The sequence below is a fragment of the Mustelus asterias genome, chromosome 9 (assembly GCF_964213995.1).
Source record: "Mustelus asterias chromosome 9, sMusAst1.hap1.1, whole genome shotgun sequence".
In the NCBI taxonomy this organism is placed as follows: Eukaryota; Metazoa; Chordata; class Chondrichthyes; order Carcharhiniformes; family Triakidae; genus Mustelus; species Mustelus asterias.
In genome coordinates this window covers 56,181,524-56,194,325 of record NC_135809.1, presented here as the reverse complement: position 1 = coordinate 56,194,325, position 12,802 = coordinate 56,181,524, and the positions used below count along the sequence as shown (strand labels likewise).

At 40.1% G+C, this 12,802-nt stretch overlaps 1 protein-coding gene across 3 annotated transcripts in view; it reads left to right on the top strand.

Moving 5' to 3' along the window:
* Positions 1-11,657, top strand: part of pnpla8 (patatin-like phospholipase domain containing 8) — a 74,001-nt gene extending 62,344 nt beyond the window's left edge. For all 3 annotated transcript variants that reach the window (XM_078220223.1, XM_078220222.1, XM_078220224.1), the window contains exons 9-10: positions 7,309-7,504; positions 10,679-11,657. In XM_078220223.1, the coding sequence (XP_078076349.1) occupies positions 7,309-7,504; positions 10,679-10,953 (471 nt within the window). In that variant the 3' untranslated portion in view covers positions 10,954-11,657. The remainder of the gene's footprint in view (positions 1-7,308; positions 7,505-10,678) is intronic.
* The last annotated feature ends 1,145 nt before the right edge of the window (positions 11,658-12,802 follow it).

The window sequence follows — 12,802 nt, the reverse complement described above, 5'->3', positions numbered from 1 at the left end:
TGCCTAATCGCATCATTATTATCTCTCCCCCAATTGTAAACCTTGCCCTGCCGTACGGCCCTATCCCTCTCCATTGCAATAACAAAAGACACCGAATTGTGGTCACTATCTCCAAAGTGCTCTCCCACAACCAAATCTAACACTTGGCCCGGTTCATTTCCCAGTACCAAATCCAATGTGGCCTCACCTCTTGTCGGCCTATCCACATATTGTGTCAGGAAACCCTCCTGCACACACTGCACAAAAACTGCCCCATCCGAACTATTTGACCTACAAAGGTTCCAATCAATATTTGGAAAGTTAAAGTCCCCCATGACAACTACCCTGTGACCCCCACACATATCCATAATCTGCCTAGCAATTTCTTCCTCCACATCTCTATTACTATTTGGGGGCCTATAGTAAACTCCTAACAACGTGACCGCTCCTTTCCTATTTCTAACCTCAGCCCATATTACCTCAGTGTGCAGATCCCCCTCGAAGTGCCTTTCCGCAGCTGTTAAACTATCCTTGATTAACAATGCTACTCCTCCACCTCTTTTACCAGCTTCCCTACACTTACTGAAACATCTATACCCCGGAACGTCCAACAACCATTCCTGCCCTTGTTCTACCCACGTCTCCGTAATGGCCACAACATCGTAGTCCCAAGTACCAATCCACGCCCCAAGTTCATCTACCTTGTTCCGGATGCTCCTTGCATTGAAGTAGACACACTTCAGCCCACCTTCCTGTCTACCGGTACCCACCCTTGACCCTGATACCTTCCCCAATACCTCACCACCCTCACTGACTTCTGGACTACAACTCCTTTTCCCACTCCCCTGACAAATTAGTTTAAACCCCCCTGAAGAGCCGTATCAAATTTCCCTCCCAGGATATTGGTGCCCCTCTGATTCAGGTGCACCCCGTCCTGTTTGTACAGGTCCCACCTTCCCCAGAATGTGTTCCAATTATCCACGTATCTGAAACCCTCCCTCCTACACCATCCCTGCAACCACATGTTTAACTGTGCTGCTCTATTAAATTTCCGAAACACAGGAAAAATGACCTGGCTACATATAATGGTAACTCCCAGTTATCATGATATGTCACTTTCGTTAGAGTAAATGTTCAGTGACAACTGAAGCCTTGGCTCTTTCGTGGTTGACATTTCAGTTCATTTGAAACTGTAAGTCATGTAATGAGTTTACAGAATATGTTCCATTTTGTAATTTGGTCACAAGCTTCTTGTAAAATGAAAGGGTTGTAAAGTCATAATTTAAGCTGTCTGTTCTATCTGTTACAGTCCAGGTTTTATAGGTTTTCACATAAAGCATTCAATAAACTGTGATGAAATAATCTCACAAGCAATTAAAATATTTTAAGAGCCTTTGGTTACCCATTTTAAACTTTTATTTCACCGTATAGAGAATTGAACAAAAGCAGAAAAGAGCAGAATTGTTCTTATTCACAAATAACCACTGAAGGTCACTGAAATCTTTTCTGTCATACTGTTTTAAGTCATCGATACATTCCAAGTGCTTCCTCACAGCTGTTGTTGCAGAACGGTTGCTATGGATTCAACGGAGTCATTTCTGATGAGGTGCTGCAGGCCCCTCCAGTATAATATAGTCTTATAGATTTCGCAGTCTGCAGTGATGTGAAGAATACCTATTCTCCAAAACTGCACACAATGAAATAAAATTGTAATACCCATTTTAGTCAAAACTCTGTCATTGCAAAACTGTTTTCTCCAATCACTGCCAACTCTGCAGTTTTGAGGCAAGGTTGCATTTTCCATTTAGCATTTTTTTTCATCAAATCAGAATGCCAGAGAGGAACGTGTTTCAACCTGTCAGGTTGGTTCCTATGCAGGCGGCAGACTGAAACACCTGAAACGGTCAGCATACCAGGAAGCCTGCAGGGACACCAACTTTCTCTTTCAATCTGAGTGTGTTGTTTGGCTTTTCGGAAACCGGGTCTGCTCTTGGAATATGCAACTTATTCATCAACTGCATTAATTTGGAATTCTGACATCAACTCTGTAATGATTATTGATGGGGCTGAGCAATTGACAGGCAATGTATACTGAGATCTAATACTTGCTTCCTTGCCTAAGTGAAAGACTTTTGCAAACAAAACTTGTTCTGAAGTTGCACTTTCACTAATTTAGTTTTGATGATTTCCAATATTTTGGAGGTAATTACTTGGTATTTTATTTTGCTCTTTTGATCTTCAATTTCAAAGAGAGTAGGGTTTGCCTGGAGTCCTTAATTGTGCTGGCTGCTTTTCTGAGGCAGCGGGAAATGTAGACAGAGTCAATGGATGGGAGGCTGGCTTGCGTGATGGACTGGGCTTCGTTCACAACCCTTTGTAGTTTCTTGCTGTCTTGGCAGAGCAGGAGCCATACCAAGCTGTGATACAACCAGAGAGAATGCTTTCTATGGTGCATCTGTAAAAGTTGGTGAAAGTCATAGAGGGTATGCCAAATTTCTTTAGCCTCCTGAGAAAGTAGTGGCGTTCGTGAGCTTTCTTAACTATAGTGTTGGCGTGAAGGGACTTGGACAGGTTTTTGGTGATCTGGACACCTGGAAACTTGACCATTTCCACTTCATCTCCGTTGATGTAGACAGGGGCATGTCCTCCACTACTCTTCCTGAAGCCGATGACTATCTCCTTCGTTTTGCTGACATTGAGGGAGAAATTATTGTCGCTGCACCAGTTCACCAGATTCTCTATCTCTTTCCTGTACTCTGTCTCGTCATTGAGATCCAACCCAATATAATGGTGTCATCAACAAATTTGAAAATCGAGTTGGAGGGAAATTTGGCCACACAGTCATAGGTGTATAAGGAGTATAGTAAGGGATTGAGGAGACAGCCTTATGGGGCACCGGTATTAAGGATGATCATGGAGGTGGTGTTGTTGCCTATTCTTACTGATTGCGGTCTGTGAATTAGGAAGTTCAGGATCCAGTCGCAGAGGGAGGAGCTGAGCCCCAGGCCACGGAGTTTAGAGAGGGGTTTTGTAGGATTAACCTCAGAGGGACCTCAGATTGGTGTAAAGAGAGGTTAAAGATATCTACGAATACCCCCGCCAGTTGGTCTGTGCACGATCTGAGTGCTCGTCCGGGTACCCCATCCGATGATGACCACCTAAATCCCTTGAGGATTTGGTTGAACCTCTATGACTTATTGAACTAGGTTTTTCAAAGGACGTGCATGCAAGTTTAAAAACCATGGTCAGTTCAATGCATGTTTTTTCAGTGATTTTATTGGAAGAGACTGGAGGACCACTCTGATCAGCTTTCTTTATGAAGCTGTTATTGCATTGGGACAGACTCCCCGTCACAGGTTATTCTAATCGAAAGTTGGTGCTAGTAGCCGAGAGTAAGCTCAAAAAGGAAAGGAGAAATAGAAGCTAAAATTTAAATAAGAAAGCTCTAAATCAGTGATAGACAACCTAGGCTAGTGAATGGGTCACCTGAATGGCCCCCCTTACAGGGGGCCACAAGATTGTTATTGGATTTGTTGATTAACCATGACCCTATGTATTAACTTGAATACATTTGATATATGCTGAATATTTCACCATAAATTATAGAAAATGCTGAATCAATCCTATATTAATAGAACTATCATCAACTTCAAATGGTAAAAACAAACGAAATGTTTACACACGATAAGCAGAGAGAGCGCATGGCTCTTGCAGTCAATGTGTGCAGTCAGCATGTGCCCTTGCTTTACATGTGCATCACTTCTGTCATACTGGTAGGTAAAAAAAAACTATACGGTTGGAAATTTGGCAGAATGTGGCAACCCTACATGTGGGCAATGGTCAACAAAATGTCTCATGGACTAAGAACCCAGATGGGCAACAGGTTGCCCACCACTGCTCTAAGTGGTTTATATGACTGACTAAATGTTCCCTTTTTGGAAGTTGTTTGCCAACTAAACATTTTCTTTCCCTCTTAGAAATGAACATTATTGCAATGTAGCTCAGTTTTTTAAAGATTAACCAACATGGAATGATTTATCTTCGGAATAATTTAATCTAGAAACATGTAATAAATTATCTTGTCGCTGGCGAGTCCCATTAATAAGCACACTCAAGGAGCAGGAGCTTTCAACATCAAAGGGAAAGCTAACTATTTATTTGTGATATCAAATGAATATTTGCATTCTGACTCTGGTAGATCACTTATTCATTCCATGCATCCAGTAGAAAACAGTAGGTTCAGTAAAACATTTGCAAATGTAGCCACTCTATTTTTACAGAAGACTTCTGGAATGAAAACAGAAATCTTTTGCATTACCCAAAGGGATTGGGAGCATCTAAAAATTAAAAAAAAAATGTGGATGGAGTAGTGGTTTCAGGAAATAGGTCACTTTTTTCAGATGAAGAACCATCCTTCATTTACAGATGCATAGAGGCCATTTTTATTTCCTGATCCAGCTTCCTGGATTTATTCTTTTCTTCTTTTCCTCTCTTTTTTTAAAACTACATTGTGCACCTTCATCTTGATATAAAATGCTTTATCTCGCAAAGGAATTGATAGTTCTGCTGGCAGGATTAATACTGCAGATTTAATAGGTTTCGCATCTGAGCATGTATGACAGACAGGTCATAAAACACTGTTTATGTAGGAAGCTTGTAGATTCATCATCCTGCTTTGTAAACTACAAGTTAGTTATTTATTATAGCTTGGTCAGAGGAGATTTAAAATATATGCACTTGGAGAAAGAAAGTGGTATTGCGAAAAAACATATGTTGGAGCATTATTTTCTGGGTTTTTTTCTATATTTGTCCCATAGGCAAAGGATATGCGTTAAACCGGGTACATTATAAAACAGTGGTTTCCATTCCTTGTGCAGGATTACTTTACAGCTGATTGAAAATCATTTCAGCTTTTCCTTTTGTAATTTGTCACAACTGGCATTTTCTTTTATTAGATTAGATCATTCATTCTCTCTTTATATGAATAGTATGCTTGTGTCAGTGAGCACCAAACTCATTCTTTGGCATCATTAATCAGTCCCTGTTGCAGTTCATTTGCTAGAGTCATGAGCACTTTATAATCCATGTTACTTTTAAGTGAAGTCCTGCAGTCATCTTTGTCACATTTTTGACCTTACCATTTTCTGTACCTTAATTTGTTTCATGTGACAGTTAACTGACAAATAAACCATGAGTGTAAAAATGCATACACATGGACCTGCAGGTACTATAATAAACTCAATCTACAAAATTAATAATTCATTCACATAGGATAAATTGATTATTCATAAGGCTACTTTGATTTATTGTAAGCAGCTCTTGTGGTTAAGGAAACATCACAATGACTGAAATCGTTCAGCATTGCTTTTGTGATAAGGTTTTATTTTACTTAAAATCCTATTAACTACTTGAAATAGATAGATACATATTTCCAGCTTCCACAATCTGTTTTGAGGTGCTTGACAGGATATCCAGCAACCTTTGACAATGACTCCCCTGACAATTACATGGTCAGATTATCACATGCACCAATTTGCAGGAACACTTCTAACTAAAATAGGCAAAATGTTAAGTACAGATAAACAGCTAACAGTACAACACCCACCTCACAAAACTTCGGATCAGTAGCTGCAACATATGGACAGAGTGGGCTCTGAATAGGGATCTGTAGGATTTTTACGTCTTCTCATCAGTCCCTCCTAGCCTGTAGTTTGGCTGGGATCTGCCAGGCACTCCTGCCAAACAACAGCCATCTGTTCTTCACAAACTGTGAAAATCATAGAATCCAGAATCAGGACATCCCTCCTTCAGTGGAAAAGGACTCTAGGATGACAATGAACTAGAAGCAACAATCCAAAATGAATTGAAATCCTACCTCACTGATATGACTGCAGAATTCAGCCCATCTCCAGATGCAGGAGAAAAAAGGGAAAGCTGCAGGAGATGTAACTAATCCTGTACAATACAATATAGCTTATCTGGTCTATTTACCTAAAATGACCATTATGAAAGTAATGCCATTGCTCAGCATGTCTGGGGTTGTAGGGCACCTTACACCTTGCAAATAAAGGGCACTTGATCCAAGCCACTTGGCTGTCCCAAATTTACAGGTTTCCTTATAGTTTGACAGTTGATATTTTTCATAGAATCATAGAAACCCTACAGTACAGAAAGAGGCCATTCGGCCCATCGAGTCTGCACCGACCACAATCCTACCCAGGCCCTACCCCCATATCTCTACATATTTTACCCACTAATCCATCTGACCTACGCATCTCAGGACACTAAGGGGCAATTTTTAGCATGGCCAATCAACCTAACCCACACATCTTTGGACTGTGGGAGGAAACCGGAGCACCCGGAGGAAACCCACGCAGACACGAGGAGAATGTGCAAACTCCACACAGACAGTGACCCAAGCTGGGAATCGAACCCAGGTCCCTGGAGCTGTGAAGCAGCAGTGCTAACCACTGTGCTACCGTGCCGCCCTTTTGAATATGTGATTTTTGTTTTACTGAATTCGCTTTTGTAAAAAGCAATTGTTTTGGACAGAATCCTAATTAAAACATTTCGCTTGTTGGATCTGGGTTTGATTCCAACTTGGGGTAATGAGATGAAGGGAACATTTTCTTCCATGTTTAAAAAGGTCCCGAGTGAATTATGTAATTACAGTCCAGTCTGGTGGCACAACATCATCTGTAATTTCCCACTGTTTGGCCTCAATAATTTCCCACTGTTTGGCCTTTCTGAAAGAGGTTAGGAGAATAGTCAATATGGAAGATGTTGGGTGTGGCCTTCCGCCTGCTTACTTAAGCCTGTTTCTGATTTTTTTTTCCCTCACTTTTCAGAATGGGTTTAAACAAATTTTTGATGATAGATATTGAACGTGTGATTTAATTAATAAAGGCACCCCAAAATTGAGCCTTCAAATGACGAGCCCCAATTGACTTCCATTATGCTGGGTCAGTTGATCTCAACTGGCATGACACTGGAGGCTACAATTGCTCTCATGTCCCTGGACAAGATGTGGAGAAGAGAAGGATGGAAATCAGCCAAAGTTTCTTTCTCGGATGACTATTTAATGACTGCTACTGGAAAGTGTTCAGGTTTGGAAGTAGAGTAGACAATTTTGGACTTGACTTTGATGCTTTACAATCTACAAATGCCCACTGGTGAAGAGTAATTCCATCCTGTTACAACAGAATAACTTCACCAGTAGAATTATAACTCTACAAAATGTATGCCTTTGGAAGAGGAGAATTTGGTAAATATCCGGTTGAATATTGTTGCCAATATGGTTAAATAATCGGTTTGTTTTCCCTCCTATAGGATGGCGGTTTGCTCATTAACAACCCATGCGCATTGGCCATACATGAATGCAAGCGTCTATGGCCAAACACACCATTTCAGTGTGTAATCTCCCTTGGAACAGGACGCTACGAAACACTGGGGAAAAACAATATGACCTATACAAGCCTCAAAGCAAAACTGACTAATGTAATTAGCAGTGCCACAGATACAGAAGGTTAGTCATTGTAAGATAACTGCAATACCAGATTTTCTTGGTCATTAACTGAGCTCCTGTATTCTGATTTGCAACCATCCTGATGCAGAATTAACATTTGTCAATGCTACGAAATATCAGATCAAATAAAATAAGTTTTAAAGCAGCTCAAAAGGAATGGATTTGATCATTAACGGTGACAAAAATTGAAAAGTAGAGGTACTAAAACATGCGTGATTACTGAAAACCTGTGTGCATGTATATAGCCAAGCTGTGAACATAATGCCATGATTCAATCCAATCTTGTGAACTTTCATGCTACAGTCTTCACTTGGGCCTTTTTGCATGTGACTCTGGCAGAGGTGATTAATGAGAGCATTAGTGACTAAATGTGGTAAATGTGCATCGAGTACAATCTATGATGCATGCAGCCATTCTTGATGAAAGACCAACCATTAATCGACTTTTAGCATTGGAAAGGTTTTTAAGCATGTCCCTCTTTCAGACATTTTAAAGCTTGGCCTTCAATGGAATAAATGCGAATAGTTTTGCATTTTTAAAAAATTCTTTCAAGTGCAGTACCCGTCCCCTGCCTCCTTGTGATGAGCTGATTTGGAGACCTATAAATGCTGTCTTATATCCAGGGGCACTTATCTTTTAAAAAGAAAATGTCTCATTTTAGTCCCATATAATGTACCGTAAACCATGTACTGTCCATGTGTTTGTCTTTGCAAATTACGGAGGCCTCACAAGCTGCACACAAACTTTAAATTTGCACTCTAGTTAGCTTGCATTTGTCGAAAGTTTCTGACACTAGTACACCTTGATGTTCTAACTTGCGAATAATTTCCCCAATGAGGCAACACTGCTAATTAGTAGTCTTCTCGAAACTTCCAGTCCACAAAAATTGAAACGAGGAAAAACTGCCAATGAGAAATATAAGCACAAGGAGGCATGAGGCAATTGGGCAATGAGTGCCAGTTTGTGGAATACTCCTGCTTTAAACCAATGTCATGCTACATGCGCTCTGCCTGAAGGCAGGTCCCTGGCTGATATTCTGCTGATGCTTGATCCTGAGCCATTTTCTTGGTAGGTTTTTGTCAGTGGTGGTTTGCCAGCGCTTTCTAATCACAGCAGCAGGGTAAGGAGGCTGGTCCTAAGTTTACTTCAGCCGGAACAGGGATCAAACCCACGGTTTTGGCATTATTCTGAACTATCTAGTCAACTGAGCAACCCCCCCACACCCCCTTCATCCGTTAAACCAGTGCCTGCTTCCATTTGTTTTTGATTTTATTTCTGAGAGCTGAGTACCACTTCCATATGCTACAAAAGCTTCAGTTATATCTGACGAGTTCTCTAAAAGTGGCACTATTTGATTATAAACCATCCTTTATTCTTGGTGTTAAACAACAGCTGACTGAGACCCCATTTGATACATGAAGTAAAGGTGGCGAGAGACTCTCACATCTTTATCACTGGAATTTGTGTCCACTGAGGGCTGTTTAGTGAGCTTTACTAAAGGATATTTTGTGATATTTTAAATAATGTAGGCAAACCTGCATTGCCATTGTTCATGATTAGTTTAAGTCTGGAGCATTGTTGGGCTATTTGAGCTGCTTACTTGGCCTGACCTCTTAAGATCATTGCTGTAAATGGGCAAATTGAAATAAATCTACTTACTGTCATAAAGCTGATATAATGGGGACAATTTTGAGCCCGCTGTCTCTGTCCCCGGGAATGGGAGGGGGTGGTGGTCAAGATCCTGCAAACATCTCGCTGGCGAGATAGCGATTTCTGATTTTTGCCCTACCTGTCATTGGGATCCCCTCGAGGACGTAAAGGCAAGTATAGTCCCTGGGGGAGAGGGACATGGCCAAGCATTGCCTAGCATTGCCCCTGACACAGGTTGGTACTGCCCCTTGACACAGATTGGCACCGTGCCATTTTACCATTTTTGGTGAGAATCTGCCCAATTTTAAGCAAGTTATATTTGTAGTGTTAGGAACAAGATATTGCTTTCTGGCCAGTCTGGGGCCCTGTTTGCATACATGCATTTTAATGAGGTTTTACAACTCTTGAAGTGAAGAGATGTGCTACCAAGGGGTTAGCAGTTTAGGGAAGTTAAAACAAAAACATCAGTAGAAAAATTATGCTGTTGCTTAGAACAGGGGTCCAGAGGAAGAGAAAAGCAGTTTTAGTTTCAATTGGTATGGATATACCATAGAGTGCTAACAGAAAGGTCTGAGACTCTCTGGCTGAAAATGATCTGGAGATGCCGGCGTTGGACTAGGGTAAACACAGTAAGAAGTCTCACAACACCAGGTTAAAGTCCAACAGGTTTATTTGGTAGCAAAAGCCACTAGCTTTCGAAGCGCTGCTCCTTCAGCGCTCCGAAAGCTAGTGGCTTTTGCTACCAAATAAATCTGTTGGACTTTAACCTGGTGTTGTGAGACTTCTTGCTGAAAATGATGCCAGACTGCTGAAGAACTGAGTTTAAGGAACTCTTACGTTTTGCTCTAAAGTTAAAGTAATGGTGAGCTTAGAGTGAGTTTTCTGGATGTTGAGGGAGATACCAATTGTGGAAAGACTTCTATTGAACTGAACCTGCTCTATTCTTCAGTTGGATCAAAAATTTACAAGATTTTCTCGTGTCATTTTATATTTTTAAATATAGAGCCTCCCACTTGTTTTAATGGATCCCTGGCAAATAAATTTGAGACTTTCCAAATTGCTATGCACTATCTGCTTTGGCTTTCTACTGTTGGCTGCATCTCCAGCAGTTCAAAATGCTATGCAACCCTGGCACTAAAGTTACACTTCTATGGCATGGAAGCTGTTGTAGGAAATAGGAATGCTGCACTTTCACAGCAAGGTACTTATTGAACAAGTAGCCTTGGATCTGTGCTAAACTTGGCCAAGAGGCATTCCTTCTGAAAATGCTTACAGTGTAAAACATTCTTTCTTAAAATATGAAGCAAGAAAAGTTCATTTATCTCATCGAGCCCATTCATCCAGTATGCAGACTCTACCATCAAACATTGAAAGGTGATGTATATAAAATTACACAATGCGCACAACTGTCTTTCAGCTTTTCAATGTAAACCTCATTTGTTTTTTTTATATGTATCTGCTTCATTTTATTTTTAACAATTCTTGAACTCTCCTGAGCGGTTTTTTTTAAAACATTTATTTCAGAAGTTCATACCATGCTTGATGCACTTCTGCCTCCTGACACCTACTTCAGGTTCAATCCTTTCATGAGTGAGGATGTAGTGTTGGATGAAAACCGGAAGGAGAAGTTAAATCAGTTGCAGATGGATGGGACCCGGTACCTTGAACGGAATGAACCGAAGCTCAGGAAGGCTGCTCAGATACTTAGTCAGGAAAAGGGCATGCTTCAGAAAGTATCTGACTGGTTTAAATTAAAAGCGGATATGTACGATGGCCTTCCTCTTATTTCAAAGCTGTAAGATTAAAAATGCTAATTTCTCAGAATCTAGTTAACAAACCCATCAGTGTAATTCCGTCATAGTGACTAAAACAATCTGCAATGCTTCAAACTTTAAGAAGCGATACTGAATTTCTGTTAATACTTGAAGCAGGTTATTTTTAAGAGAAGTACCAGTGCTGCTTATTTTCAAGATTACTCGTGAAGTTCCATTCTCATCATGCTTATTAATTGCCCCATCCTTTGTCTTTGACTGCTATGCGGATGATGCTCTGTACATTTCCATGGATATAGCATATCTACTCTGTGCTGAGTTTTGGTTTGCATTATTTATTTTGCCGGCAATCAAATATTTGTGCTAAATAAAGTTTTTATAGATATTAACGTATGAATATGGTTTTAACCACTTACGTGATCATGATATTTGGAGATGTAATTAGTTAATTTGTTCCCCTCCCTCTGCACCCAACAAAAACATGCCTTACACCCCACCTTGCAATTTTCACCCTCTAGCACTTCAAGATATTTCTTTGACCAGGTTTATGTGAAAGCAGCTCAGTTTCTTAATGAAGGCACTTGAACATGCTTCATTTATACAATGAATAATGTAGAATTTGTGTCTGTTGTTTAAGTATACACTTTATCCTATTTCCTGATAAACTAACATGCTACTTACTACATTTCCATTTTCTCTTGCATATCAATAAACTTTGTAGTTTAAAAACAGCACAATGTTTACTTTTTTTCTTAGTTTGTTGGATTCTGCCAGTGTCTTTTCTCTGATGATGCTGCACACGTTCTGACACCTCATTCAAATTTCTCCTATTTATGTCTGTTAGCTTTGAAAATGTCCACAATTATTCAACTGGAGGGATGTCAGAATTACGCACATGCTTCTGTGTAGGTCTTTTTCTTTTTAATTTATTCTTAAGACGTGGGCAAGCATTTGCTCATTCTTAATTGTCCAATTTTCTATTCTTAATGTCCATTCTTAATTGCCTTTGAGAAGTTGATACCACTGCAGTCCATGTGGTAGATACATTTATAATGTAGAGGTCTGCCAAGCAGCAATCCAAATTGGTCACTTTTTACCTTTCCTAAGCCAGAACACAGTGGCCAATTGTACTAATGCAGTAAGTTGTACCAATCAAGTAAATGGAAAACCACTTACTTGGAACTGCACAATAGCACAGATTAGCAAATGAGCCTGAGAATATTCCTGGTCTGCACGGTTCAGCTGTTTCTTAAAAAAACAATTGAGGAAAGTCTCCAACACAATTGTTTTTTATCAGTGTATAGGCTTATATTCATTTTTTTCATTTTAAAACAGTTGCTATGACCGGAAGACTGACTTGCCTTTAGCAAGTGCAATGAAGGTTCACTGGACTGGTAACTGGGATGAGGGGATTGTCCCACGAGGAGAAATTGAGTGGATTGGGTCAACATTCTCTGGAGTTTAGAAAGAGATGATTATGATCTAATTAAAACATATAAAATTCTTGAGGAGCTTGACAGGATAGCTTCTGAGAAAATATGTCTCTTGTCTATGGAAATAGAGAACATGGAGTAACATTTCGGAATGAGGGAAGAGGATTGTGAACCTTAGAAATTCTCTATCCCAAGAGCTGAGGATGCTTAATTGTTGATTACATTCAGAATAGAGGTTGGCAGTTTTACGGAGACTAAGGGATATGAGGATCTTATGGGAAGGTGGAATTGAAGGTAAATGAGTACCCCTGTTCTTGTTGAATGGTGGTGCAGGCTCAAAGGTCTAAAGGGTCAATTCTAGCTTCCATTCTTTTATGTACTTGTATGATTTGTTTATTCATCTCTCAAATCCAGGCAGTCCTCATGACATTAATCCACCGACA